This window comes from Carcharhinus amblyrhynchos, unplaced genomic scaffold (genome assembly GCF_965287045.1).
Source record: "Carcharhinus amblyrhynchos unplaced genomic scaffold, sCarAmb.v2.hapA scaffold_736, whole genome shotgun sequence".
Lineage (NCBI taxonomy): Eukaryota > Metazoa > Chordata > Chondrichthyes > Carcharhiniformes > Carcharhinidae > Carcharhinus > Carcharhinus amblyrhynchos.
In genome coordinates this window covers 323-27929 of record NW_027650476.1, presented here as the reverse complement: position 1 = coordinate 27929, position 27607 = coordinate 323, and the positions used below count along the sequence as shown (strand labels likewise).

Genomic DNA, 27607 nt, shown 5'->3' with positions numbered 1-27607 from the left:
CCCAAGGGTGTGAACGACCGTCTTATGACATTACAGCTTCCGCTACAGAACAGAAGTCAAGCCACCCTGATCAGCACCTATGCCCCCACAATGAACAACCTGCACGAGATGAAAGACAAGTTCTACGAAGAACTAGACGCCCTACTATCAGCAGTGAGCAGTACTGACAAGCTGATCTTGCTTGGCGATTTCAATGCAAGAGTAGGGTGTGACTCTGCAATCTGGCAGGGAGTCATTGAGAGGCATGGAGTGGGCAAGTGTAACAGTAACAGCCTACTCTTAATGAAGACCTGTGCAGCACATGATCAGGAATTGGCTAGCTGATAGAAGACGGAGGGTGGTGGTTGATGGGAAATATTCAACCTGAAGTTCAGTTACTAGTGGTGTACCGCAGGGATCTGGTTTGGGGCCACTGCTGTTTGTTGTTTTTATAAATGACCTGGATGAGAGTGTAGAAGGATGGGTTAGTAAATTTGCCAATGACACTAAAGTCGGAGGAGTTGTAAACAGTGAAGATGGATGTTCATAAATGACCTAGATGAGGAAGTGGAGGGATGGGTAAGTAAGTTCGCTGATGACACGAAGGTCGGTGGTGTTGTGGATGGTCTGGAAGGATGTCAAAAGTTGCAGCAGGACATAAATAGGATGCAGGACTGGGCGGAGAAGTGGCAGATGGACTTCAACGCGGATAAATGCGTAGTCGTCCATTTTGGCAGAACCAATGGGATGAACAAGTACACTATCAAGGGCAGGAGTCTTAGCAGTGTTGAAGAGCAGAAGGATCTTGGGGTCCGGGTCCACAGGACTCTTAAATCGGCCTCGCAGGTGGAGGATGTGGTCAAGAAGGCGTATGGTGTACTGGCCTTCATTAATCGAGGGAGGTAATGCTGCAACTTTATAAAACCCTTGTCAGACCTCATTTGGAGTACTGTGCGCAGTTCTGGTCGCCTCACTATAGGAAGGATGTAGAAGCTATTGAAAGGGTACAGAGGAGATTTACAAGGATGTTGCCTGGATTGGGAGGCATGCCTTATGAAGTTAGGTTGAGGGAGCTGGGACTCTTTTCCCTGGAGAAACGAAGGTTGAGAGGTGACCTGATAGAGGTTTATAAAATGTTGAGAGGAATAGATAGGGTGGACTCTCAGAGGCTATTTCCCCGAGTTGAAATGGTCGCTACGAGAGGACACAGATTTAAGGTGCGGGGAGGAAAGTACAGAAGTGATGTTAGGGGTAAGTTTTTCACTCAGAGGGTGGTGAGTGAATGGAATCGGCTGCCGTCAGTGGTGGTGGAGGCGAACTCGCTGGGGTCTTTTAAAAGACTTCTGGATGAGTATATGGGGTTTTATGGGATTGGGGGTTATAGATAGGTCTATAGATTGGTAAGTGTTGATGTGATCGGCGCAACTCGTGGGCCGAAGGGCCTGTTTGTGCTGTAGTGTTCTATGTTCTATGTTACAGTTTGCAGAGGGACGTAGCCCAGCTCTGCAGCTTATCTATGAGGTGGCAAATGGAGTTTAATGCAGAAAAGTGGGAGGTGATTTACTTTGGTAAGAGTAACAGGAGTACAGAATGTAGGGCTAATGGAAGGACTCTTAGACATGTTGATGAGCAGAGAGATCTCGATGTACATGTGCATAGATCCCTGAAAGTTGGCATCCAGGTTGATAAGGTTGTTAAGAAGGCGTACGGTGTGTTAGCTTTTATTGGTAGAGGAATTGAATTTCGGAGCCGTGAGGTCATGTTACAACCGTACAAAACTCTGGTGCAGCCGCACTTGGAGTATTGTGTACAGTTCTGGTCGCTGCATTATAAGAAAGATGTGGAGGCATTGGAAAGGGCGCAGAGGAGGTTTACCAGGATGTTGCCTGGTATGGTGGGATGGTCTTATGAGGAAAGGCTGAGGGACTTGAGGTTATTTTCGTTAGAGAGAAGAAGGTTAAGAGGTGACCTAATTGAGGCATACAAGATGATCAGAGAGTTAGATAGGGTGGACAGTGAGAGCCTTTTTCCTCGGATGGCGATGGCTAACACGAGGGGACATAGTTTTAAATTGAGGGGTGATAATTATAGGATGGATGTCAGAGGTAGGTTCTTTACTCAGAGGGTAGTAAGGGCAATGGAATGCCCGCCTGCAGCAGTTGTGGACTCGCCAACTATAAGGGCATTCAAATGGTCAGTGAATAGGCATATGGATAACATTGGAATAGTTTAGGTTCGAGGGTCATTAGATTGGTTCCACTGGTCGGTGCAACATTGAGGGCCGAAGGGCCTGTACTGCGCTGTAATGTTCCATCTATGATCTATGTCCTCATCACCAACACAACCTTCCATCTGCCTACCCTGACAAGACCTCCTGGATGCACCCCTGCTCTAAGCACTGGCATCTTCTCGACTATGTCATTGTCAGGAGAAAAGACAGGCAGGATGTCAGTGTAACCAAGGCCGTGTGTGGTGCTGACTGCTGGACAGATCACAGGCTCATTGTCTCCAAAATAAGGCTCCGTATCAGACCCAAGAGGCGACTACAAGGAAGCAAGGTTATGAAAAGAATCAATGTGGCCAAGCTAAAGAACCCCAGCATAGTTTCAGTACTGGCTGAAGACTTAGAAATCAAGCTTGCTGATCTACACCTTGCAGGCAGGGCTGAGGACGACTGGGAACGCTTCAGGGATGCTGTCCATACATCTGCGCTGAAGACGCTCGGGCCCTCCACCCGCAAGCAGCATGATTGGTTCAATGAGAATGATGAGGAGATACGGGCTCTACTTGTTGAAAAGCACCATCTTCATCGAGTCTGTCAGAACGACCCATCTTCAGCTGCCTAGAAAAATGCTTTTACCAGTGTTCGCAGGACAGTCCAGAATAAACTGCATAAAATGCAGGATGCCTGGCTGAGCGCCAAGGCAGATGGAATACAGGGATATGCTGACAGAAACAACTTGAAACGGTTCTATGAAGCCCTCAATCTCTCGGGAGTTCCCCTTCCGAGTACAGATGATCCAACTCTCATTACAGAGATCCTGCAGAGATGGGTTGAACACTTTGAAGCCGTGCTCAACCGACCGTCATCTATTAATGATGAGGCAATGAAGTGGATTCAGATATCCAATATAAAGGTAAGGCTTTCTTTTTTATTGGATGTTTTGTGTGGTTTGAGAAACAAGTGATCTGGTTTATTCTGGACTGTAACGCAGCGAGATTCCTGGCTGGGGGGGGCAGTGATTCAAAAAACTAAATGGCAACTGTTGTCAGGAATGTTTTATTGTTCAGTTTGTCAGTGAAATATTACACAGGAAATGAGTGAAAACTAAATCCAGTTTCAGGTACAAAGTGATTCATTTCAGACCTTGTGAAATGAGAGCCTAGATCCCAACATGATCAAACAGCTCTTCACTTCCCAAGATCCAAGGCACAGGGATCATATTCCCAAACACACACTAATCTGGAATTCTCAGCAACCCTCTTCCACCACACTCACAAACTGTCGGAGATTTTCTGCTAACAGTTCCGGCTCCTCAAAGGCTGCAAAATGTCCTCCACGGGACATGTAGGCGAAGGTTACAATCCTCTTATACTTTGTTCGAGCCCAGGCTAGAGGAACGTGTATCAACTCATTGGGAAAAGCAGCCAATCCAGTGGGAACATAGACCCCAACTCTGGAAGAGAAAAAGCAGATGTGGAAACCATCTGAAGATTCCCAGGAGAAAAGCACAAGGTTCTGGCCCTAGCACAGCCTCAAGAACCAGGAGACAAATATCAGAAAACTCCCAACAATTCCCATTCCTACAATATCATTATCACCATAAACATGAGCAGATCAACTCTGCCACTGGACCACCTGAGGGAGTCCAACAACAGATTCTGGTCAAATCCAGGAAAATGAGGTCGAGGGGTTTAGGGAGGGAATTGTAGTTCCTTTTACTTTACCCTGTTCCAGCCAAACTCTGAGGATAAGTATGGCATGGGGTTAGATACAGAGTAAAACTCCCTTTATGCTGTCCTTATCAAACATTCCCAGGATAGGTACGGCACAAGGTTAGAGACAGAGTAAAGCTCCCTCTATACTGTCCCCCATCCATCACTCCCAGGACAGGTCCAGCACAGGGTTAGAGACAGAGTAAAGCTCCCTCTACACTGTCCCCCATCAAACACTCCCAGGACAGGTCCAGCACAGGGTTAGAGACAGAGTAAAGCTCCTTCTACACTGTCCCCCATCAAACACTCCCAGGACAGGTCCAGCACAGGGTTAGAGACAGAGTAAAGCTCCTTCTACACTCTCCCCCATCAAACACTCCCAGGACAGGTCCAGCACAGGGTTAGAGACAGAGTAAAGCTCCTTCTACACTGTCCCCCATCCATCACTCCCAGGACAGGTCCAGCACAGGGTTAGATACAGAGTAAAGCTCCCTCTACACTGTCCCCCATCCATCACTCCCAGGACAGGTACAGCACAGGGTTAGATACAGAGTAAAGCTCCCTCTACACTGTCCCCATCAAACACTCCCAGGACAGGTACAGCACGGGGTTAGATACAGAGTAAAGCTCCCTCTACACTGTCCCCCATCAAACACTCCCAGGACAGGTACAGCACGGGGTTAGATACAGAGTAAAGCTCCCTCTACACTGTCCCCCATCAAACACTCCCAGGACAGGTCCAGCACAGGGTTAGAGACAGAGTAAAGCTCCCTCTACACTGTCCCCCATCCATCACTCCCAGGACAGGTCCAGCACAGGGTTAGAGACAGAGTAAAGCTCCCTCTATACTGTCCCCCATCCATCACTCCCAGGACAGGTCCAGCACAGGGTTAGATACAGAGTAAAGCTCCCTCTACACTGTCCCCCATCCATCACTCCCAGGACAGGTACAGCACAGGGTTAGATACAGAGTAAAGCTCCCTCTACACTGTCCCCATCAAACACTCCCAGGACAGGTACAGCACGGGGTTAGATACAGAGTAAAGCTCCCTCTACACTGTCCCCCATCAAACACTCCCAGGACAGGTACAGCACGGGGTTAGATACAGAGTAAAGCTCCCTCTACACTGTCCCCCATCAAACACTCCCAGGACAGGTCCAGCACAGGGTTAGAGACAGAGTAAAGCTCCCTCTACACTGTCCCCCATCCATCACTCCCAGGACAGGTCCAGCACAGGGTTAGAGACAGAGTAAAGCTCCCTCTATACTGTCCCCCATCCATCACTCCCAGGACAGGTCCAGCACAGGGTTAGAGACAGAGTAAAGCTCCCTCTACACTGTCCCCCATCAAACACTCCCAGGACAGGTCCAGCACAGGGTTAGAGACAGAGTAAAGCTCCTTCTACACTGTCCCTATCTCAGAAGATACTCAACAGTTGCATCAATACAATACAGTTGTTAACAAGTTGTCCTTACTATTCTTGTTTCTCCCTTTCAGTCAGGGTCCCTGAGTTTTTCAGCCTTCTGTCATCTGGGGTTAACTATCATACTGACGCATAGCATGAAAGAGACATAAAAACTAGAAGCAGGAGGAGGCCATTTGGCCCTTTGACTCTGCTCCATCATTCATTTTGATCATTGAAATGAATGGGAGAGTGTCACTGAGCTGTTACCTGGTAGCACAGTGGCACTGGGCCTGGGTTTGATTCCTGGCTTAGATCACTGTCAGTGTGCAGTTTGTACATTCTCCCCATGTCTGTATGGGTTTCTTCCCATAGGCCTAAAGATGTGCTTGTTAGGATGCATTGACAAGAAACAGATGCCGGAGTGTGGCAACTAGGGGAATTTTACCATAACTTCATTGCAGTATTAATGTAAGCTTACTTGTGACTAATAATTAAACTTTGATTTGATGTAGAGACTTTGTCTTTGGAGTGTAGGAACAGGAAGAGGCTATTCGGTCATCATGTCTGTTCCATTTAATGAGACCCTGGCTGATTTGTGGTCTAACTCCATGTATCAGCCTTTGGCCCATAATCCTTTAATAGTTTTGCTTAACAAAAAATTCTCTCTGACTTAGCGGCTAATCTAGTATCAAATGCTGTTTGTGGAACAGTATTCCAAACCTCCAGCACCTTTTGTGTGCAGAAATGCTTCCAAACTTCTCTCCTGAACAGTCTGGACTTCATTTTTAGACTGTGTCCCCTTGTCTGAGAATCTCCAACCGGTGGAAATAGTTTACTTTTATCTACCCTGTCCTTTCCTGTTAGTATTTTGAAGACTTTGATCAAGTCATTCCTTAACCTTCTAAATTCGTGAGAAAATAGGTCTAATTTGTTAATCTCTCCTCATAGTCCAGTTATAGAACATAGAACACTACAGCACAAACAGGCCCTTCGGCCCACAAGTTGCGCCGATCACTTCTATGCCTACTAAGCCACAGACCTATCTATAACCCCCAATCCCATTAAATCCCATATACTCATCCAGAAGTCTTTTAAAAGACCCCAGCGAGTTCGCCTCCACCACCACCGACGGCAGCCGATTCCATTCACTCACCACCCTCTGAGTGAAAAACTTACACCTAACATCACTTCTGTACTTGCTCCCCGCACCTTAAATCTGTGTCCTCTCGTAGCGACCACTTCAACCCGGGGAAATAGCCTCTGAGAATCCACCCTATCTATTCCTCTCAACATCTTATAAACCTCTATCAGGTCGCCTCTCAACCTTCGTCTCTCCAGGGAGAAGAGACCTAGCTCCCTCAACCTAACTTCATAAGGCATGCCTCCCAGTCCAGGCAACATCCTTGTAAATCTCCTCTGTACCCTCTCAATAGCTTCTACGTCTTTCCTATAGTGAGGCGACCAGAACTGCGCACAGTACTCCAAATGAGGCCTGACAAGGGTCTTATAAAGTTCCAGCATTACCTCCCGACTCCTAAACTCAATCCCTCGATTAATGAAGGCCAGTAACCATACGCCTTCTTGACCACATCCTCCACCTGCGAGGCTGATTTAAGAGTCCTATGGACCCAGACCCCAGGATCCCTCTGCTCTTCAACACAGCTAAGACTCCTACTCTTGATATTGTATTCCTTCATCCCGTTGGTCCTGCCAAAATGGACCACTACACACTGCGTTGAAGTCCATCTGCCACTTCTCTGCCCAGTCCTGCATCCTATCTATGTCCCACTGCAACTTCTGACATCCCTCCAGACCATCCACAACACCACCAACCTTCGTATCGTCTGCGAACTTGCCAACCCATCCCTCCACTTCCTCATCCAGGTCATTTATGAAAATGACAAACAGCAAGGGTCCTAGAACAGATCCCTGGGGCACTCCACTGGTGACCGACCTCCATGCAGAAAAAGACCCATCCACAACCGCTCTCTGCCTTCTGCAGGCAAGCCAGTTCTGGATCCACAAGGCCAAAGCCCCCTGGATCCCATGCCCTCTCTCCTTCTCAAGAAGTCTTGCATGGGGGACCTTATCAAACGCCTTGCTGAAGTCCATGTAAATCACATCTACCGCTCTTCCTTCGTCAATGTGCTCAGTCACATTCTCAAAGAACTCAACTAGGCTCGTAAGGCACGATCTGCCCTTGACAAAACCATGTTGACTATTTCTGATCATTCTAAACTTCTCCAAATGCTAATAAATCATAAGAACATAAGAAATAGGAGCAGGAGTAGGCCATCTAGCCCTTCGAGCCTGCCCCGCCATTCAATAAGATCATGGCTGATCTGTCGTGGCTCAGTTCCACTTTCCCGCCCTCTCCCCATAACCCTTAATCCCCTCGCTTATCAAAAACCCATCAACCCGCGTCTTAAAAATATTTAGCGAGGCAGCCTCCACCACTTCAACAGGCAGAGAATTCCAGAGATTCACCACCCTTTGAGTGAAGAAGTTCCTCCTCAACTCCGTTCTAAACTGCCCCCCCCCTTATCTTGAGGCTGTGCCCCCTAGTCCTACTATCCTTTCTGAGCGGGAAGAGTCTCTCCACCTCTATCCTATCCATCCCATTCATCATCTTATACGTCTCAATCAGATCTCCCCTCGTTCTTCTAAACTCTAACGAGTACAAGCCTAATTTATTCAGCCTCTCCTCATAGCTCAACCCCCTCAACTCCGGCATCAGCCTAGTAAACCTCCTCTGCACTCCCTCCAAGGCCAAAATATCCTTGTGTAAGTACGGTGCCCAAAACTGCACACAGTACTCCAGCTGCGGCCTCACCAATGCCCTATACAGCTGCAGCAAGACCTCCCTACTTTTATATTCAATCCCCCTCGCTATGAAGGCCAGCATCCCATTCGCCTTCCTGACCACCTGCTGCACCTGCAGGCTGGGTTTTTGCGACTCATGCACAAGGACCCCGAGGTCCCTCTGCACCGTCGCCTGCTGCAGTTTTTCTCCATGTAAGTAATAGTCCTTCCTACCATTATTCCTACCAAAGTGGACCACCTCGCACTTGCCAACATTAAATTCCATTTGCCAGTTCCTGGCCCATTCGCCCAGCCTATCTAGATCCTTCTGCAGACTCTCCACACCCTCCGCACAATTTGCCGTTCCACCAATCTTGGTGTCATCAGCAAATTTCAACACCCTACACTCGGTTCCCTCCAGATCATCTATATAAATGGTAAATAGCTGAGGCCCCAGCACCGACCCCTGGGGCACCCCACTAGTCACCAACCGCCAATCCGAATAGCACCCACTGACCCCCACTCTCTGCCTCCTATTTGACAACCAATCCTCTATCCACGCTAACACCCTACCCCCAACTCCATGTCCCCTGACCTTCCGCAATAACCTCTTGTGAGGTACCTTGTCAAACGCCTTCTGAAAATCCAGAAAGACCACATCCACCGGCTCTCCTCTATCCACTGCCCTAGACACATCCTCATAGAACTCCAATAAATTTGTCAGACACGACTTCCTTTTAATGAAACCGTGTTGCGTCCGCCCTATCAAGCAATTCCCTTCAAGATTCTGAGGGACAAATCTTGTCCCTCAGAAGCCTCTCCATCAGCTTACCAACCACTGAGGTCAGACTCACCGGTCGGTAATTTCCCGGGCTATCCCTGTTCCCTTTCTTGAAAATAGGAACCACATCCGCAATCCTCCAGAACCTCTCCCGTCTCCATCGATGACGCAAAGATCATTGCCAGGGGCTCTGCAATCACTTCCCTCACCTCCCACAGTAACCTGGGGTACATCCCATCCGGTCCCGGCGACTTGTCTATCTTGATAGAATTCAAAAGTTCTAACACATCCTCTTCCTTAATATCCACATACTCAATCTTTTCAGTCTGCTGCAAACCTGTAGTACAACCTCCCAGATCACTTTCCACTGTGAATACGGAGGCAAAGTACTCGTTAAGCACCTCTGCCATTTCTTCTGGTTCCACACAGACCTTTCCCCCTTCACCTTTTATAGGTCCTATCCCTTCTCTTCTCATCCTTTTACTTTTTACATATTTATAGAAGGCCTTGGGATTCTCCTTAATCTTACCCGCCAAGGCCTTCTCATGACCCCTTCTGGCTCTCCTAATTTCCCTTTTAAGCTCCTTTCTACAAGCCTTATACTCCTCTAGATCCTTAACATCTCCTAGCTCCCTGAACCTTTTGTACACCTTCCTTTTCTTCCTGACTAGGTTCACCACAGCCTTCGTGCACCACGGTTCCCGTGCCCTACCAAAACCTCCTTGTCTCATCGGAACGTTGTCATGCAGAGCTCCAGACAAACATTCCTTGAATATCCGCCACCTTCCTTCTGTACTTTTCTCCAAGAATGCCTCCTTCCAGTTTATTTGTCCAATTAACTGCCTGACGTCTTCGTATTTCCCCTTACTCCAGACAAACACCTTCCTAGCCTGCCTGATCCTATCTCGTTCTAATGCAATTGTGAAGGAGATAGAATTATGATCACCATTCCCAAGATGCTCTCCTACCGAGAGATCCGTCACCTGTCCTGGTTCATTAGCCAGTACCAGGTCAAGTACAGCCTCTCCTCTCGTAGGCTTATCCACGTACTGTGTCAGGAAACCTTCCTGAACACACCTAACAAACTCCTCCCCATCCAAACCCCTTACCCTTGGGATATTCCAATCGATGTTTGGGAAATTAAAGTCTCCCATCACGACAACTCTCTTATTACTACATCTCTCTAGAATCTGTTTCCCTATCTGCACCTCAACTTCCCTGTCACTATTGGGCGGCCTATAGAAAACACCCAGCAAAGTTATCGACCCTTTGTGGGTGGAAGTTAGGAACAGCAATGACTCTGTAGGCATCCTCCTTCTCCGCAGCCATGACACTGTCCTTGATGAACAGTGCCACTCCACCACCTCTTTTGCCCCCAACCCTGTCCTTCCTGAAGCATCTGAATCCTTGTAAATCTATGGTGCACTTCCTCCAAGGCCAATATATCCTTCCTGAGTGTAGTGCCCAGATCAGCTCACAGTGTTGTGAATGAGGGCTAACCGGGGTTCTGTATAGCTGCAGCAAAAACTCTGTGTCCTTGTACTCCAGTCCTCTCGATTTATAAAGGCCAGCATTTCATTAGTCGTCTTGATTATCTATGCACACGATCACCCAGGTCTCATTGGACATCCACTGTATCTAACTCCATACCATCTAGAAAGTACTCTGATGTATCTTTTTTCGTTCCAAAATGAATAACCTCACACTATCATTGAAATCCATCTGCCACAGTTTTGCCCATTTCCTAATCTGTCAATGTCCCTTTTATTTTATGCTATCATCTACACTGTCCAGACTACTGCCTAACTCGTGACTTTCTACACCATTATCCAAATTGTTAATAAAGAACGTGAATGATTGAGGTCTCGACACAGATCCTTGTGGAACATCACCACCAGTCCTATCCTGCCGATCTGAGTACCTATCCATTCTGTCACCTGCCCCACACACTGTGTTCATGCTCCAGCAATCACATCACTCACTTGGCATCAATGCGGTTCTGGAAATTCAGCCCCAGGTTCTCTTTGTACATTCGCATAGAGGAGGTAATAGAGCCCGTCACCCAGTAGATCATCACATTGGTTAAAAGCTCATCCAGCGAGAATTTCCTGGGCAGGAGTGAAAGATCAGAAAAATAAAAAATAGTCCAGTGTACAATCAATGGATAACCTTGCTGGGGGGTTGTTAACAGTGGTTAGCACTGCTGTCCCACAGCGACAGAGACCTGGGTTCAATCACCGGCTCAGGTCAATGTGTGGCGTTTGCATGTTCTCCCCGTGTCTGCGTGGGTTTCCTCCCACAATCCAGTTAGTCGCGTTGGCAATGCTAAATTCTCCCTCTGTGTACCCGAACAGGGGATTTTCACAGAAATTTCATTGCTGTGTTAATGTAAGCCTACTTGTGACACTAATAAATAAATGTGGGTAACCTTGTACAGAGAAGATTAAGTGATTGGTTGGCGATCTGAATTGAAAACTTATCCAACTGGAACACTTAAGGGGAAAATGTCTGGGAAAAGGTTTAAGTATTCCAATCAGATAACAGCTTTTAATTCAGATCTGCAACCAATCACTTAATCCTCTCTCTGTATTTTTACATTGAGGTTAGCTAAATTTAGTTATTAGTGTCACAAGTAGGCTTACAATACCCCTGTGATTAAGTTATTGTTGAAAATTCCTTAGTTGCCCCACACTCTGATATCTGTGGGAGGAAACTGGAGCACCCAGAGGAAACCCATGCAGACACAGGGAGAACGTGCAAACTCCACAAAGGCAGTGACCCAGGCTGGGGAATGAATCTGAATCCCTGTGCTATGAGACAGCAGTGCTAACCACTGTGCAATCGGGCTGCCCCTCTGCTTTGAAAGGTGGGGTTATTCTCCTTGGGGCAAAGCAAGTGAGTGGGGAAGAGAGGATTTGATCAAAGCACACAAGATTACATCAGGTTTAGATAAACTAACCAAAGAAAAGCTGGTCCTATTGGCTGATGGTACAAAGACTTGAGGACGTAGATTAGAGATAAGAAATGCAGGGGGAATGTGAGGAACATTTGCTTTTACACAGTAAGTGATAATGACCTCCAACTTGCTGCCTACAAGATTGGTACAAGTGGAGACAAAAGCAGCTTAGGATGGCCGATTGAGAGAAATTTTCTTCCCTCCTCACTGTTCAAGACCCCGGACACAAAGGCTATTTAGCCCATTGAGTTTGTACTGGCTGTCTGCATAGTCCCACTCCATGCATTGTGGTCATCCACATCTCTAAACAAAACATAAAAGTTAGCATCTATCAAGACAGCTTCCATTCGAAATCTGACTTGGCCAGTTAACACATTTGCTGAGATTCACACATATAATGGTGCCAGTGTTTCACTCTGTCTGGAGAACTAGTGTTTCAGACTGTATATGAAGCCAGTGTGGAGAAAAAACACAAACTGAGTGGGAATAGGCCATTCAATCAGATTATGGTTGATCCATGATCTCAAGCCACATACCAACTCTCTTTACAAATAGAACATAGCACAGTACAGGCCCTTCGGCCCTCTGTTGTGCCGAGCTATGTCCAAACCCAAGATCAAGCTATCCCACTCCCTATCATTCTGGTGTGCTGCATGTGTCGATCTAATAACCACTTGAAAGTTCCTAAAGTGTCCGACTCCACTATCATAGCTTTCCCCGTAAGTGACACTTCATAGCTTGTTCCCATACTTCTGCTGTATTCCAGAGCTGCCCTTTATTCTACTATTAACACCTACTCTGGATAATGCTTTGTCGCTTTACTGCCATTTCCTTTAGTATTTAATCATTGCCTTTCTAACCTATGGCCTCATTTTCCTTTTGACCCTCCCTCACTTCAGCAGGATAAAACTCATCACCTTTCCACCTTCACTTCTGAAGAGCATCTTGAAATGTTAACTCTTTTTTCTCTTGGCAGATGCTACCAAATTTACTAAGTAATTCCAGCACTTTGTCTTAATTTCACAGCTCCAGCATCCATAGTATTTTGCTTTAATTGCAGTTGTATAAACATTATTAATATTTAAGAATTTTAGCTTGAGCTCTTCATTATCTTTTTGTAATTTTTCCCTGAACCTTCATTATTTCCCAATCTCACTCCCAGTATTTTGGTAGACAAAAAACCTAACCGATGTGGGGTTGTTAAAATCCTACTGTAGCTGGACTGAGATTGGTTAATCCAGTGCAGAGTTGTTCCTGGGATCTTGCTGTTCTCTGTAACTCAGCACCATTCCAGGCAGTTCGCTGAGCCACTTGGAAAGCTCCATCTTGTGTTAGTCAGATATACATTTGCTTGTCATTTATCACCTTTAGTTCAAATATATGGAATGTCACCTCCCCAAGGAGCTCCAGAGAGAGAGATCAGAGCTGTGAATATAGAAATCTCCCACCTGGTGAGTCCTCCATCTGGAAGATCCCGGAAATCCTTGTTGGTCCAGGTCGAAAACTTCTCCAGTATGTAAGCAGCTAGCCCCCCAGGGGAGTCATTCAGAGCACAGCCTGGTAAACACACACACAGTAAGGATAATATTACAGCTCACTGTCCTCTGTACAAAACCCCTGAACTTGATTAGATTCCAGTTTCCAAACCCCCACCACCTAGAAGGACAAGGATTGCAGATACTTGGGAACACAGCGACCTGCAAGTTCCCCTCCAATCCACCCACCATTCTGTTCCAATCCCGATTGGTGTTAGAAATGGACAGGAAGATCCCAGAATGGAAATCTGGCTCCAAGAGTCAGAAGGTTTTTTATCAAACATGGAGGGCACAGCCACAGGACCGCTTCAAAAAAATTTACAAACATTTAGAATCATAGGATCCCTACAGTGCAGAAAGAGGCCATTCAGCCCAACGAGTCTGCACTGACCACAATCCCATCCTGACTCTATCCTTGTAACCCCATGTATTTACCCTGCTAATCCCCCTGACACAATGGGGCAATTTAGCATAGCCATTCAATCTTTGGCATGTGGGAGGAAACTAGAGCACCTGGAGAAAACCCATGCAGATATGGAGAGAATGTGCAGACTCTACACAGACAGTGACCTGAGGTTGGCCAGTGTACTGCCAATAATATACAAAATGCTGAAGCACATATACTAAATGTTTAATAAACATTTTTTACAGATGTAGTATAACACTGTTAGCTTAACACTTACACAGATTTAAGGTGATGATAAAATACATTAAACTATAATCGTCTCATCAGCACTCAGTCAATACTTGTGGATTTCTCCCCAGAATCCCCATTCCAGATAATTGTCATATGAAATGACCTAAACTCCACTCCCAGAAATATGTTTTAAATTCTGATTTTAATAGCAAAACATTCACCTAGACATCTGCATTCCAAAATCTGGTTCACATTTTCCAAATGTTCTATTGGGCCAGTTTTAGCAGTGATTCCATGCCAGAATTTTGAACCTACTGTGACTGCCACTGCCTTAACAATGACACTGAAACACCACTTTTTGAGGTCCCAATCACAATGTTGGAATTCATTCACAAATAGGTAAAATGTTTTATTACTGTCTTTTCTAGTATTTCTCACCAATCCCCTCTTTGGTTTTCTGAAACAAAAGTCATCTCTGATCACTGAGTTTCAGATGTTCTGAAATATTTTTGAGACAGCTCTCTGGATCTTCTACTAGAATCATAGAATCTACGGCACCAACACAAGGCCTTCGGCTCAAACTATTCCGTGCTGACCATAATGCCCATTTATGCTAACCCCCTTTGCCTGTATTTGGCCCTTATCCCTCTAAATCTTTCCTATCCATCTATCTGTCCAAATGCTGTTTAAATGTTTCAATGTCCCTGCCTCAACCACTGACTCCAGCAGCTCACTCCACATATAAGAACATAAGAAATAGGAGCAGGAGTAGGCCATCTAGCCCTTCGAGCCTGCCCCGCCATTCAATAAGATCATGGCTGATCTGTCGTGGCTCAGTTCCACATTCCCGCCCTCTCCCCATAACCCTTAATCCCCTCTCTTATCAAAAACCCATCAACCCGCTTCTTAAAAATATTTAGCGAGGCAGCCTCCACCACTTCAACGGGCAGAGAATTCCAGAGATTCACCACCCTTTGAGTGAAGAAGTTCCTCCTCAACTCCGTTCTAAACCGCCCCCCCTTTATCTTGAGGCTGTGCCCCCTAGTCCTACTGTCTTTTTTGAGTGGGAAGAGTCTCTCCACCTCTATCCTATCCATCCCATTCATCATCTTATACGTCTCAATGAGATCTCCCCTCATTCTTCTAAACTCTAGCGAGTACAAGCCTAATTTATTCAGCCTCTCCTCATAGTTCAACCCCCTCAACTCCGGCATCAGCCTAGTAAACCTCCTCTGCACTCCCTCCAAGACCAAAATATCCTTGCGTAAGTGCGGCGCCCAAAACTGCACACAGTACTCCAGCTGCGGCCTCACCAATGCCCTATACAGCTGCAGCAAGACCTCCCTACTTTTATATTCAATCCCCCTCGCTATGAAGGCCAGCATCCCATTCGCCTTCCTGACCACCTGCTGCACCTGCAAGCTGGGATTTTGCGACTCATGCACAAGGACCCCGAGGTCCCTCTGCACCGTCACCTGCTGCAGTTTTTCGCCACGTCAGTAATAGTCCTTCCTACCATTATTCCTACCAAAGTGGACCACCTCACACTTGCCAACATTAAATTCCATTTGCCATTTCCTGGCCCATTCGCCCAGCCTATCTAGATCCTTCTGCAGACTCTCCACACCCTCCGCACAATTTGCCGTTCCACCAATCTTGGTGTCATCAGCAAATTTCAACACCCTACACTCGGTTCCCTCCTCCAGATCATCTATATAAATGGTAAATAGCTGAGGCCCCAGCACCGACCCCTGGGGCACCCCACTAGTCACCAACCGCCAATCCGAATAGCACCCATTAACCCCCACTCTCTGCCTCCTATTTGACAACCAATCCTCTATCCACGCTAACACCCTACCCCCAACTCCATGTCCCCTGACCTTCTGCAATAACCTCTTGTGAGGTACTTTGTCAAACGCCTTCTGAAAATCCAGAAAGACCACATCCACCGGCTCTCCTCTATCCACCGCCCTAGACACATCCTCATAGAACTCCAATAAATTTGTCAGACACGACTTCCCCTTAATGAAACCATGCTGCGTCTGCTCTATCAAGCAATTCCCCTCAAGATGCCTCGCTATTTCCTCCTTAATGATGGATTCTAACATTTTACCTGCAACAGACGTTAAACTAACCGGCCTATAATTCCCCGCCTTTTGCCTGCCACCCTTCTTAAACAACGGCGTAACATTAGCCGTTTTCCAATCTTCCGGCACTTCCCCGGAATCCAGCGACGTCTGGAAAATAACCACCAAGGCATCCACTATCACCTCCGCCATTTCTTTCAGAACCCTCGGATGCATTCCATCTGGTCCTGGTGACTTGTCCACAATCAGTCCCTCCAGTCTGTCGAGCACCACCTCTCTAGTAACAGTAATGTCATCGAGACCCTCCAGTCCTACCACCTTTCCATCTCTAACACCCGGCAAATTATTCACGTCCTCCTCCGTGAAGACTGAAACAAAAAAGTTATTCAAGACCTCAGCCATTTCCCCATCCCCTACCACTAAGTCCCCCTCCTCATCCTCTAAGGGTCCAACGTTCACCCTAGCCAGCCTCTTCCTTTTTATATATGTATAAAAACTCTTGCTATCCTTTTTTATATTAAGCGCTAGCCCAGCTTCATAGTTTCTCCTACCCTTCTTTATCAACTTCTTTGTCAATCTTTGTTGACATTTAAACCTCTCCCAATCCTCTTCTCGCCCACTACTCTTAGCTACTCTAAACGCCTCCGCTTTTAATTTAACACTTTCCTTCACCTCCTTCGTTATCCATGGCTTATTACCTCTCCTCCTACGGTCCTTTTTGACCATCGGAATAAATTTCTGCTGAGCACCAAGAAAGATCTCCTTAAAGATCCTCCACTGCTCCTCAGCAGACCTACCTTCCAACACACTCCCCCAGTCCACATTCGCCAATTCTTCTCTCATCCTACCGTACTCCCCTCTGTTCAAACAAAGGACGCATGTCCGGGAACCCACTTTCTCCTCCTCCATCTGCACCAGAAACTCCACCATACAATGATCACTCTCCCCAAGAGGATCCTTCACCACAAGGTCACTAATTCTACCCGCCTCATTACATAACACCAGATCTAAGATAGCCCGCTCCCTCGTCGGCTCCAACACACACTATTCAAGGAAACTATCCCGGCAGCATTCCAAGAACTCCTCCTCGAGCCCACCGCGTCCAACATGGGTCGACCAATCAATATGTAGATTGAAATCCCCCATAATTATTGCCGTTCCATTCCTGCACGCCGCACTTATTTGCACATTAACAGCCCGCCCCACCTCCAGGTCATTATTCGGGGGCCTATAGACGACACCCACCAGCGTCTTCCTCCCTTTGCTGTTCCTAATCTCCACCCACAACGATTCCACTTTCTGCTCTTTGGTTCCTATATCATCCCTTACTACCACCCTGATGCTATCCTTAATCAGCAGAGCTACGCCCCCTGCTTTTTCCTCTCGCCTATCCTTCCTAAACACTTGATACCCCTGTACATTCAGCTCCCAGTCCCTGTCACCTTGCAGCCACATCTCTGTAATGGCCACCAGATCATATCCATTTGTGCTGATCCGCGCCACTATGTGCCACCCTGTGTGTAAAAATGTTGCACCTCAGGTTCCCATTAATTCTTTCCCCTCTTAACTTAATCCTACGCCCTCAAGTTTTCAGTTCCCCAACCCTGGGAAAAAGAACTTATCCTGCCCATGCCTCTCATGATCTTATGAACCTCTATAAGATCACCACTCAATCTCCTATGCTGCAAAGAATAAAGTTCTAACCTGTCCAATCTCTCCCTATAACTCAATCCCTTGAGTCTTGGCAACATCCTTGTAAATTTCTTCAGCACTCTCTCCAGTTTAATAACATTTTTCCTATAGCAAGGTGACCAAAACTTATGTTCTTATGTAAAACTGAATCACATTACTCCAGCTGCAGTCTCAACAACACCCTGTACAACTGCAACATCTCAACTTCTATACTCAATGCCCTGACTGAAGGCCAGTTTCTTTCCAATTTTCTCCGTGGAACTTTAGCCCAGACTAGATTAAGAACATAAGAAATAAGAGCAGGAGTAGGCCATCTAGCCCTTCGAGCCTGCCCCGCCATTCAATAAGATCATGGCTGATCTGAAGTGGATCAGTTCCACTTTCCCGCTTTCTCCCCATAACCCTTAATTCCCTTGTCTCTCAGAAGCCTATCTACCCGTGTCTTAAATAGATTCAGCGAGGCAGCCTCCACCACTTCAACGGGCAGAGAGTTCCAGAGATTCACCACCCTCTGAGTGAAGAAGTTCCTCCTCAACTCCGATCTAAACTGCTCCCTCCCTTATCTTGAGGCTGTGCCCTCTAGACCTGCTATCCTTTCTAAGCAGGAAGAATCTCTCTACCTCTACCCTATCCATCCCCTTCATTATCTTATACGTCTCTATAAGATCCCCCCCTCATCCTTCTAAACTCCGAGTACAGACCCAGTCTATTCAATCTCTCCTCATTGGCTAGCCCCCTCATCTCCGGTATCTGCCTGGTGAACCTTCTCTGCACTCCCTCCAAGGCCAATATATAAGGCCAAGTGTGGCGACCAAAACTGCACACACTACTCCAGCTGCGGCCTCACCAGTACCCTGTACAGTTGCAGCAAGACCTCCCTACTTTTATATTCTATCCCCCTCGCTATAAAGGCCAACATCCCATTCGCCTTCTTGATCACCTGCTGCACCTGCAGACTGGGTTTTTGCGACTCATGCACAAGGACCCCCAGGTCCCTCTGCACCGTAGCATGCTGCAGCTTTTTGCCCTTTAAATAATAATCCCTCCTCCTATTATTCCTGCCAAAGTGAATAACCTCACACTTGCTAACATTATACTCCATCTGCCAGGTCCTCGCCCACTTATTCAGCACTCACTCAGATTACTCCATGAAGGCTCCAGCTTCAAGCTGTCCTGAGACCCATCCTCTCTCTCTAGTCTCCAAACCAACTGATTTGTTTTGCTACAGAATTTAAGACAAAGGAAGCCATCTGCTTCTCCAACAGGTTGTGAGGCAATTGTCTGCAGTCTGCATTGTGAAACTCTAAAACACAATCAAGTCTCAGTTAGATATTGAAATGAAACCTCCATGCAGGCAAATATACTTTGCTCAGCCTGAAAATTTATTCACAGCTTCCTTACCAGCACAGAACCATTAAATTCAACCTATCTAAACTATACCTTATTTCTAATGTTTACCCAGACAAATATAAATCCCTGAAAACTAGTGCTGTTTTCCTGACAATCCTGATTTGGAAAAATATCACCGTTCTTTCACCATGGCTCATTGGTCAAAGTCTGTCCCTAAGCACTATGGGTGTGCCCACACCACAGACTGCAGTGGTTCAAGAAAGCAGCTCATCACTACCTTCTATGGGCAATAAATGCTGGCCAGCCAGCGATGCCCACATCCCATGGAATAATAAAAAGCTTCTTCTTCATTCCAGGGTAGCTGTTATCTGAGATTTAAATTCCCTAAACCCTTCAATTCGGTTTCAACCTGTAACTCACTCCCAGCTATCCTTATTCTATATATTAATGTTCAGAGACCTTTGATTGAATGTTGGCTGGTTGTCGCTGTGTCTCACACTCCTACCTGCAGTGTCCGGTTTAGTTCCCTGAATGTGCATGTAGCCTGACTCCTTCAGGACGTCATAGATATTCTTATTAACAAAGGGATACATTCGCTCAACGTCAGTCTGTGTGAATCCCACCAGCGAAGGCAAATACTTTCCAATAAAGAGGGAGGGAATGATGTTCATTCCCATTCTGGAAACTGGGAAGAAATTCAAGTGGATTCCTTTAACGTTCCTGTAGGGGGAGGGGGAGACAAAGAACAAAGAAAATTACAGCACAGGAACAGGCCCTTCAGCCCTCCAAGCCTGCACCGACCATGCTGCTTGACTGAACTAAAAACCCCTACCCTTCTGAGGACCATATCCCTCAATTCCCATCCTATTAAGGAGTGTCTTGACAAATACATGAAGTCACTACGTATCTGCTTCTGCTTCCTCTGCCTCCCCCAGCAATGGATTCCAGGCACCCACCTCCCTCTGTGTAAAAAAAAAAATTGCCTCGTATGTCTCCTTTAAACCTTGTCCTTCACACCTTAAACCTGTGCCCCCTAGTAATTGACTCTTCCACCCTGGGAAAAAGCTTCTGACTATCCACTCTGTCCATGCCCTTGTAAATTTCTATCAGGTCGCCCCTCAGCCTCCGTTATTCCAATGAGAACAAACCGAGTTTCTCCAACCTCTCCTCATAGTTAATGCCCTCCATACCAGGCAACATCCTGGTAAATCTTTTCTGGATCCTCTCCAAAGCCCCCATGTCCTTCTGGTAGTGTGGCGACCAGAATTGAACACTATATTCCAAGTGCAGCCTCACTAAGGTTCTATAAAGCGGCAACATGACTTGCCAATTTTTAAACTCAATACCCTGGCCGATGAAGGCAAGCACGTCGTATGCCTTCTTCACTACCTTCTCCACCTGCATTGCCACTTTCAGTGACCTGTGTACCTGTACACCCAGATCCCTTTGCCTATCAATACTCTTAAGGGTTCTGCCATTAACTGTATATTTCCTATCTGTATTAGACATTCCAAAATGCATTATCTCACATTTGTCCGGATTAAACTCCATCTGCCATCTCTCCACCCAAGTCTCTAACCATTCTAAGTCCTCCTGTATCCCCTGACGGATTTCACCACTATCCACAAATCCACCATGTTGTGTCGTCTGCAAACTTACTGATCAAACCAGTTACATTTTCCTCCAATTACAAACAGCAAAGGTCCCAGTACTGATCCCTGAGGAACACCACTTGTCCTGATGTAGAGATGCTGGCGTTGGACTGGGGTAAACACAGTCAGAAGTCTGACAACACCAGGTTTAAGTCCAACCGATTTATTTGCTAATAAACTCGCAAGGTTTTGCAACCAGCACTGGAAACTGTCTACTGGCCAGGGCACCCTCTGTCTAGTGAAGAGCAGCCACACCCACCCCAGGGACAGCCTTTAGTCAGCCCTGGCTGGCCACTGCCCACACAGGCACAGTATCATCCTCCTCAATGCCTCACTAACCTCGCCCCACACTTTCTGTTCCTCTTTCCCCTTCCCCTCCTCCCCACGCTCTCCAACACCACAGGTGTCTTCCAACAATTTCATTCCCAAACCCTCTTCCAGCACCCACCCTTACCCAACCCTGAATTTCCCCCTCCGCCTCCTACTACCCCCCCCACCCACCCTGAATTTTCCTCCCCTCTGCCCACCCCCCCCAATCCCCCCCACCCACCCTGAATTTTCCTTCTTTCCATCCACCTCCTCTCCCTCTGCCCACCCCCCCCACCCACCCTGAATTTTCCTCCCCTCTGCCCACCCCCCCCCCCACCCACCCTGAATTTTCCTTCTTTCCATCCACCTCCTCTCCCTCTGCCCCCCCCCCCCCCCGGATGATGGTTATTTCTTTATTAATTGATGACTCACTGTGGTTTCATCTGGGCCATGTTTGTGGCGATCAGGCCTCCCCAGTCTCCCCCTTGTACATAAAACTGATCAAAGCCCAGGCGCTGCATTAGCTTGCAAAACACACGAGCTGCTGCGATGGAATTAAAACCTGCAAACAGAATATGTCACAAGATTTAATATTTTTCTCATTAAATTCTCATTCCAAAAAAAACAAAGGCACCAAGTCGACCCTGACCTGACCCTCACCCCAACCCAACCTTCCACCAACCCTGTTAAAACTAAATAATCTCATTAGCAATAGACAGCGTGGTTTTGTACAAGGGAGGTCATGCCTCACAAATTTGATTGAGTTTTTTTGAGGAGGTGACAGAAACGATTTAATGAGGGAAGGGCTGTAGATGTCGTCTATATGGATTTTAGTAAAGCATTTGACAAAGTCCCTCATGGCAGGCTGGTGCAAAAGCTTAAATCTCACGGGATAAAAGGTGAGCTAGCTAAATGGGTGGAGAACTGGCTTGGCCATAGAAGACAGAGGGTAGCAGTGGAGGGGTCTCTTTCCGGTTGGAGGTCTGTGACCGGTGGTGTTCCGCAGGGCTGTGTACTGGGACCTCTGCTGTTTGTGATATATATAAATTATCTTGAAGAAGATGTAGCTGTTATGATCAGTAAGTTTGCAGACGACACAAAGATTGCTGGTTGTGGATAGTGATGAACGTTGTCAGAGCATACAGCAGGATATAGGCTGGAAAATTGGGCAGAGAAATGGCAGATGGAATTTAATCCAGATAAAGGTGAAGTGATGCATTTTGGTAGATCTAATGTAGAGGGGAGCTATACAGTGAATGGCAGAACCATCAGGAATATAGACACAGAGGGACCTGGGTGTGCAAATCCACAGATCCTTGAAGATGGCAGCACAGGTGGAGAAGGTGGCGAAGGCATATGGCACGCTTGCCTTTATTGGACGGGGCATTGAGTATAAAAGTTGGCGTCTGATGTTGTAGCTGTATAGAACGTTGGTTAGGCCACATTTGGAATACTGCGTCCAGTTCTGGTTGCCACACTACCAAAAGGACATGGAGGCTTTGGAGAGAGTACAGAAAAGATTTACCAGGATGTTTCCTGGTGTGGAGGGTCTTAGCTATGAGGAGAGATTGGGTAAACTGGGGTTGTTCTCCCTGAAAAGACGGAGGTTGAGGGATGACTCCCTGTTTAAAAAAGGTAGCAGACAAAAGGCAGGGAATTATAGGCCGGTTAGTTTAATGTCTGTAGTTGGAAAATGCTTGAATCCGTCATCAAAGAAGAAACAGCAAGGCACCTAGAAAAGAATTGTTTGATAGAGCAGATGCAGCACAGATTCATTAAGGGGAAGTCGTGTTTGACGAATTTATTGGATTTCTATGAGGATGTGACTAGTGTGGTAGAGGGAAGGGAACTGGTGGATGTGGTGTTTCTAGATTTTCCAAAGGTGTTTGATAAGGTGCCTCACAAAAGGTTGCTACAGAAGGTTAGGGTGCATGGAGTTGGGGGTAAGGTGTTAGCATGGATAGAGGATTGGCTGTCTAATAGGAAGCAGAGAGTTGGTATCAATGGGTGCTATTCGGATTGGCAGTTGGTGACTAGTGGAGTGCCCCAGGGATCGGTGCTGGGGCCTCAACTATTTACCATTTATATAGATGATCTGGAGGAGGGGGCTGAGTGTAGAGTGTCGAAATTTGCTGATGACACAAAGATGAATGGAAAAGCAAATTGTGTGGAGGGTGTGGAAAGTCTGCAGAGGGATCTGGATAGGCTGAGCGAGTGGGTGAGGACGTGGCAGATGGAGTACAATGTTAGCAAGTGTGAGATTATCCACTTTGGCAGGAATAATAGGAGGAGGGATTATTATCTAAAGGGCAAAAAGCTGTAGCATGCTACGGTGCAGAGGGACCTGGGGGTCCTTGTGCATGAGTCGCAAAAACCCAGTCTGCAGGTGCAGCAGGTGATCAAGAAGGCGAATGGGATGCTGGCCTTTATAGCGAGGGGGATAGAATATAAAAGCAGGGAGGTCTTGCTGCAGCTGTATAGGGCACTGGTGAGGCCGCAGCTGGAGTACTGTGTGCAGTTTTGGTCACTGCACTTGCGCAAGGATATATTGGCCTTGGAGGGAGTGCAGAGGAGGTTTACTGGGCTGATTCCGGAGATGAGGGGGTTGGACAATGAAGAGAGACTAAATAGACTGGGTCTGTACTCGTTGGAGTTTAGAAGGATGAGGGGGGATCTTATAGAGACGTATAAGATAATGAAGGGGATGGATAGGGTAGAGGTGGAGAGATTCTTCCCGCTTAGAAAGGACAGCAGAACTAGGGGGCACGGCCTCAAAATAAAGGGGAGGCGGTTTAGATCGGAGTTGAGGAGGAACTTCTTCACTCAAAGGGTGGTGAATCTCTGGAATTCTCTGCCCATTGAAGTGGTGGAGGCTACCTCGCTAAATATTTTTAAGTCATGGGTAGATAGATTTCTGATAGACAAGGGGATTAAGGGTTATGGGGAGAAAGCGGGAAAGTGGAACTGATCCACTTCAGATCAGCCATGATCTTATTGAATGGCGGGGCAGGCTCGAAGGGCTAGATGGCCTACTCCTGTTCCTATTTCTTATGCTCTTATGATCTAATAGAATTTATAAAATTATGAAGGGCAAAGATAGGGTGAACAGTGGGAAGCTTTTTCCCAAATTGGAAATGACAAACACAAGGGGTCACAAGTTCAAGGTAATGGGGGCAAGGTTCAATACAGATATGCGGGGGACTGGAATGCACTGCCAAGTAAGGTGTTTGAGGCAGACATGCTGGGATCGTTTAAGCCTTATCTGGATAGCCACATGAACAGACTGGGAATAGAGGAATACAAACGGATGGTCTAGTTAGCAACACATGATCGGTGCAGGCTTGGAGGGCCGAAGGGCCTGTGCTGTATTGTTCTTTGTACAATCCAACTCCATCAGCATATAAACAGGATCTAAAGGCTAATCGGGCCACCTTGTACAGTCACCCCCTGTGGCTATCAAGAGCTAGGGACATTACTGCTGCATCACGACACCTCCAACTAATCTCTATCGGTGTTCATATATCACCCCAAAACCACAAAGTCTTTGCGCAGTAGTCTTTCATGTCTCACATCCTTCGAGCCTTTTGAATATTTAAATACATTATATCCACTGGTTCCCCATCCGGCTTGTTATATCCTTAAAGAACTTTGTGAGATTTGTTAAACACAATTTCCCTTCCACAAAACCATGCTGACTCTGCCTGATATTATTACTGTTGAAATGTTTACTACCACCTTAGTAATAGATTCTAGTGTTTTCCCAAAGAGAGATGTTAACTACCTGACCTTTCCTTGCTTGCTTTCTGTCTCCGTCCTTTCCTGAATAGAGGTTTTATATTGGGGTTTTCCAACCTGCTGGAACCATTCCAGACCCTGGGGTATTTATGAGTAACAGAACGGACACGATCAGCAAAAAAAGGCCATCTCCTGTTCCCACGTCCCGGTGAAACCCGGGGTGGATCCCCGGCACGTCCCGGTGAAACCCGGGGTGGATCCCCGGCACGTCCCGGTGAAACCCGGGGTGGATCCCCGGCACGTCCCGGTGAAACCCGGGGTGGATCCCCGGCACGTCCCGGTGAAACCCGGGGTGGATCCCCGGCACGTCCCGGTGAAACCCGGGGTGGATCCCCGGCACGTCCCGGTGAAACCCGGGGTGGATCCCCGGCACGTCCCGGTGAAACCCGGGGTGGATCCCCGGCACGTCCCGGTGAAACCCGGGGTGGATCCCCGGCACGTCCCGGTGAAGCCCGGGGTGGATCCCCGGCACGTCCCGGTGAAGCCCGGGGTGGATCCCCGGCACGTCCCGGTGAAGCCCGGGGTGGATCCCCGGCACGTCCCGGTGAAACCCGGGGTGGATCCCCGGCACGTCCCGGTGAAACCCGGGGTGGATCCCCGGCACGTCCCGGTGAAACCCGGGGTGGATCCCCGGCACGTCCCGGTGAAACCCGGGGTGGATCCCCGGCACGTCCCGGTGAAACCCGGGGTGGATCCCCGGCACGTTCCAACCAACTCCTGAGCCGATCCTCAGACTGTGCTTCCTATATTTACATTCCAGCATGGAATCCTGTCCCAGTGGGAATGGAATAAAGCAGAGGAAGGAATTCCATGGTGAAACACTGATGAAAGCTGGACGGGGTATCTTCCCCCCCCCCCCCCACACCCACTCCTCCCCAGAGGGAGAAGGGCCGACACTCACCTTGTTTGCAGGGTGCCTCCGAGAAGCCATAGCCTGGGATGGATGGACAGATAACCTCAAACGCTTGTTGCCCGCTCTGCCCATGACTGGCTGGGTCAGTCAGCTGAGGAATGATCTTATAGAACTCAAAGAAAGATCCTGGCCAACCATGAATCATCATGAGAGGCAGTGTGCCCTGGCCTGGAGGCTGGGAACGATCTTTCACATGGACAAAATGGATCCAAATTCCTGGCAAACCAAACAAAGCATGATGTGAAAGGTCAACAGGTACAGCTCGCTACAACAACAACAACTTGTATTTACACAAATCTCAGTTCTAACCAAGCCTTTCTCCCACTCCCTTATCCCAGAAGCATCAATAAGTTCTTCCCCCGCGCACTCCTCCGCTTCCTTATCCCAGTCCTTCCTCCCCCTCCCTTATCCCAGCATTACCAACAAACCCTTTCCCCCAATACAGACTGCAGGACGAACCCAGCACCGTTCCCGTATTGTCGCGGACTGTGGGACGAACCCACCTTCAATTCTGGTTTTGAAATGTGGGAATTGGTTTAGAAATTCCAGTTGTTTCTTCCAGTCATAGTCATTCCTCCAGTAAGACACCACCTTCCTGAGGTAGCTGGAGTTAAACCCATAGTGAAACCTGCTGTCCTCCAGCACTGGGGAGAAGCGAGTGTTGTCAAGGCGATAGTGCAAGTCCTGAAAGGTTCAACATCTAACAGTGAGGCATCACATCTGCTGCAGACCCGCGCATCCTCTCAGGAGATGGAGACGTGTCTCTGCCAGACACTGTGACCAAGCAGTGAGTGCTGTATAAGTATTTCAGCTCTGCCGCCAGTTGTGTTTCTGTCACTGCTCAGTAACTGTTTCAATCACAGCTAGTGATAGAAAAGAAAGGAAATGGAATTTTGGCATTTATAGCTAAAGGAATAGGATATACAAGGCATTGGTGAGGCTGCACCTGGAGATTGTGCAGTTTTGGTCCCCATATTTGAAGAAAGATGTAGTGGCTTTGGAGGCAGTTCGGAGGAGGTTCACTAGATTGATTCCAGAGATGAGGGGTTTATCGTATGAAGAGAGATTGAACAGTTTAGGCCTATACCCTCTGGAATTTAGAAGAATGAGGAGAGATCAAATTGAGGTATAGAAGATGATTAAAAACTGTGGATAAAGTAGACATGGAACGGATGCTTCCAATGGTGGGGCATCCTAGGGCAAGAGGTCATAGTCTTAGGATAAGAGATAGCAAATTTAAAACTGAGTCCTTTAATTGAATTCATTCCTGCTCAGCAATTACCTGGATCATTTCCTCGGGAGTTTCAATAACAAACGGGTGGATCTTTTCCTCCTCCTGCTCTGTGTCCTGTCTCTGGCTGGGTCCCCACCAGCCATTGCCTTCTGGAATAGTCTTCGCTTTCTCACGGAAAAGCAGATAATAAAGGAGAGTTCCGACTGCTACAGTGAAAACCAGGAGAAACATGATGGGATCTGAAAACCAGGAGAACCAAATGTTCATCACAATTTACACAACTCAGAATTTCTCATAGACCGATCTCCATTCTCAAAACACAGTCAGCAGCTCATCAAACTGGTGACAGAGACCCAGGCAATCCCGGGGACAAAATCCATCTACTTCCCTTATGTCCTTTAGGGAAGGAAATCTGCTGTCCTTACCCAGTCTGGCCAGCACGTGACTCCAGAACCACAGCAAAGTCTTTGGCTCTCAAGTGCCTTCCCTCTCCCCCCTCCCCACCCCCCCCACCCACCCCATCCCCACCCCCAGCCATCCCTC

The 27607-nt window shown here is 47.3% G+C and overlaps 1 protein-coding gene across 1 annotated transcript; it reads right to left on the bottom strand.

The window, feature by feature from the left end:
- Nucleotides 1–3243: 3243 nt before the first annotated feature.
- Nucleotides 3244–27389, bottom strand: ephx5 (epoxide hydrolase 5). The gene is made up of 8 exons (XM_080184460.1): nt 27113–27389; nt 26334–26514; nt 25819–26046; nt 21555–21684; nt 19667–19881; nt 13309–13417; nt 10887–11012; nt 3244–3656 (listed from the first exon to the last, which is right to left on the bottom strand). Exons 1-8 carry the CDS (start codon nt 27329–27331, stop codon nt 3452–3454), a joined length of 1413 nt encoding a protein of 470 aa, XP_080040586.1. The 5' UTR covers nt 27332–27389; the 3' UTR covers nt 3244–3451.
- Nucleotides 27390–27607: the final 218 nt, after the last annotated feature.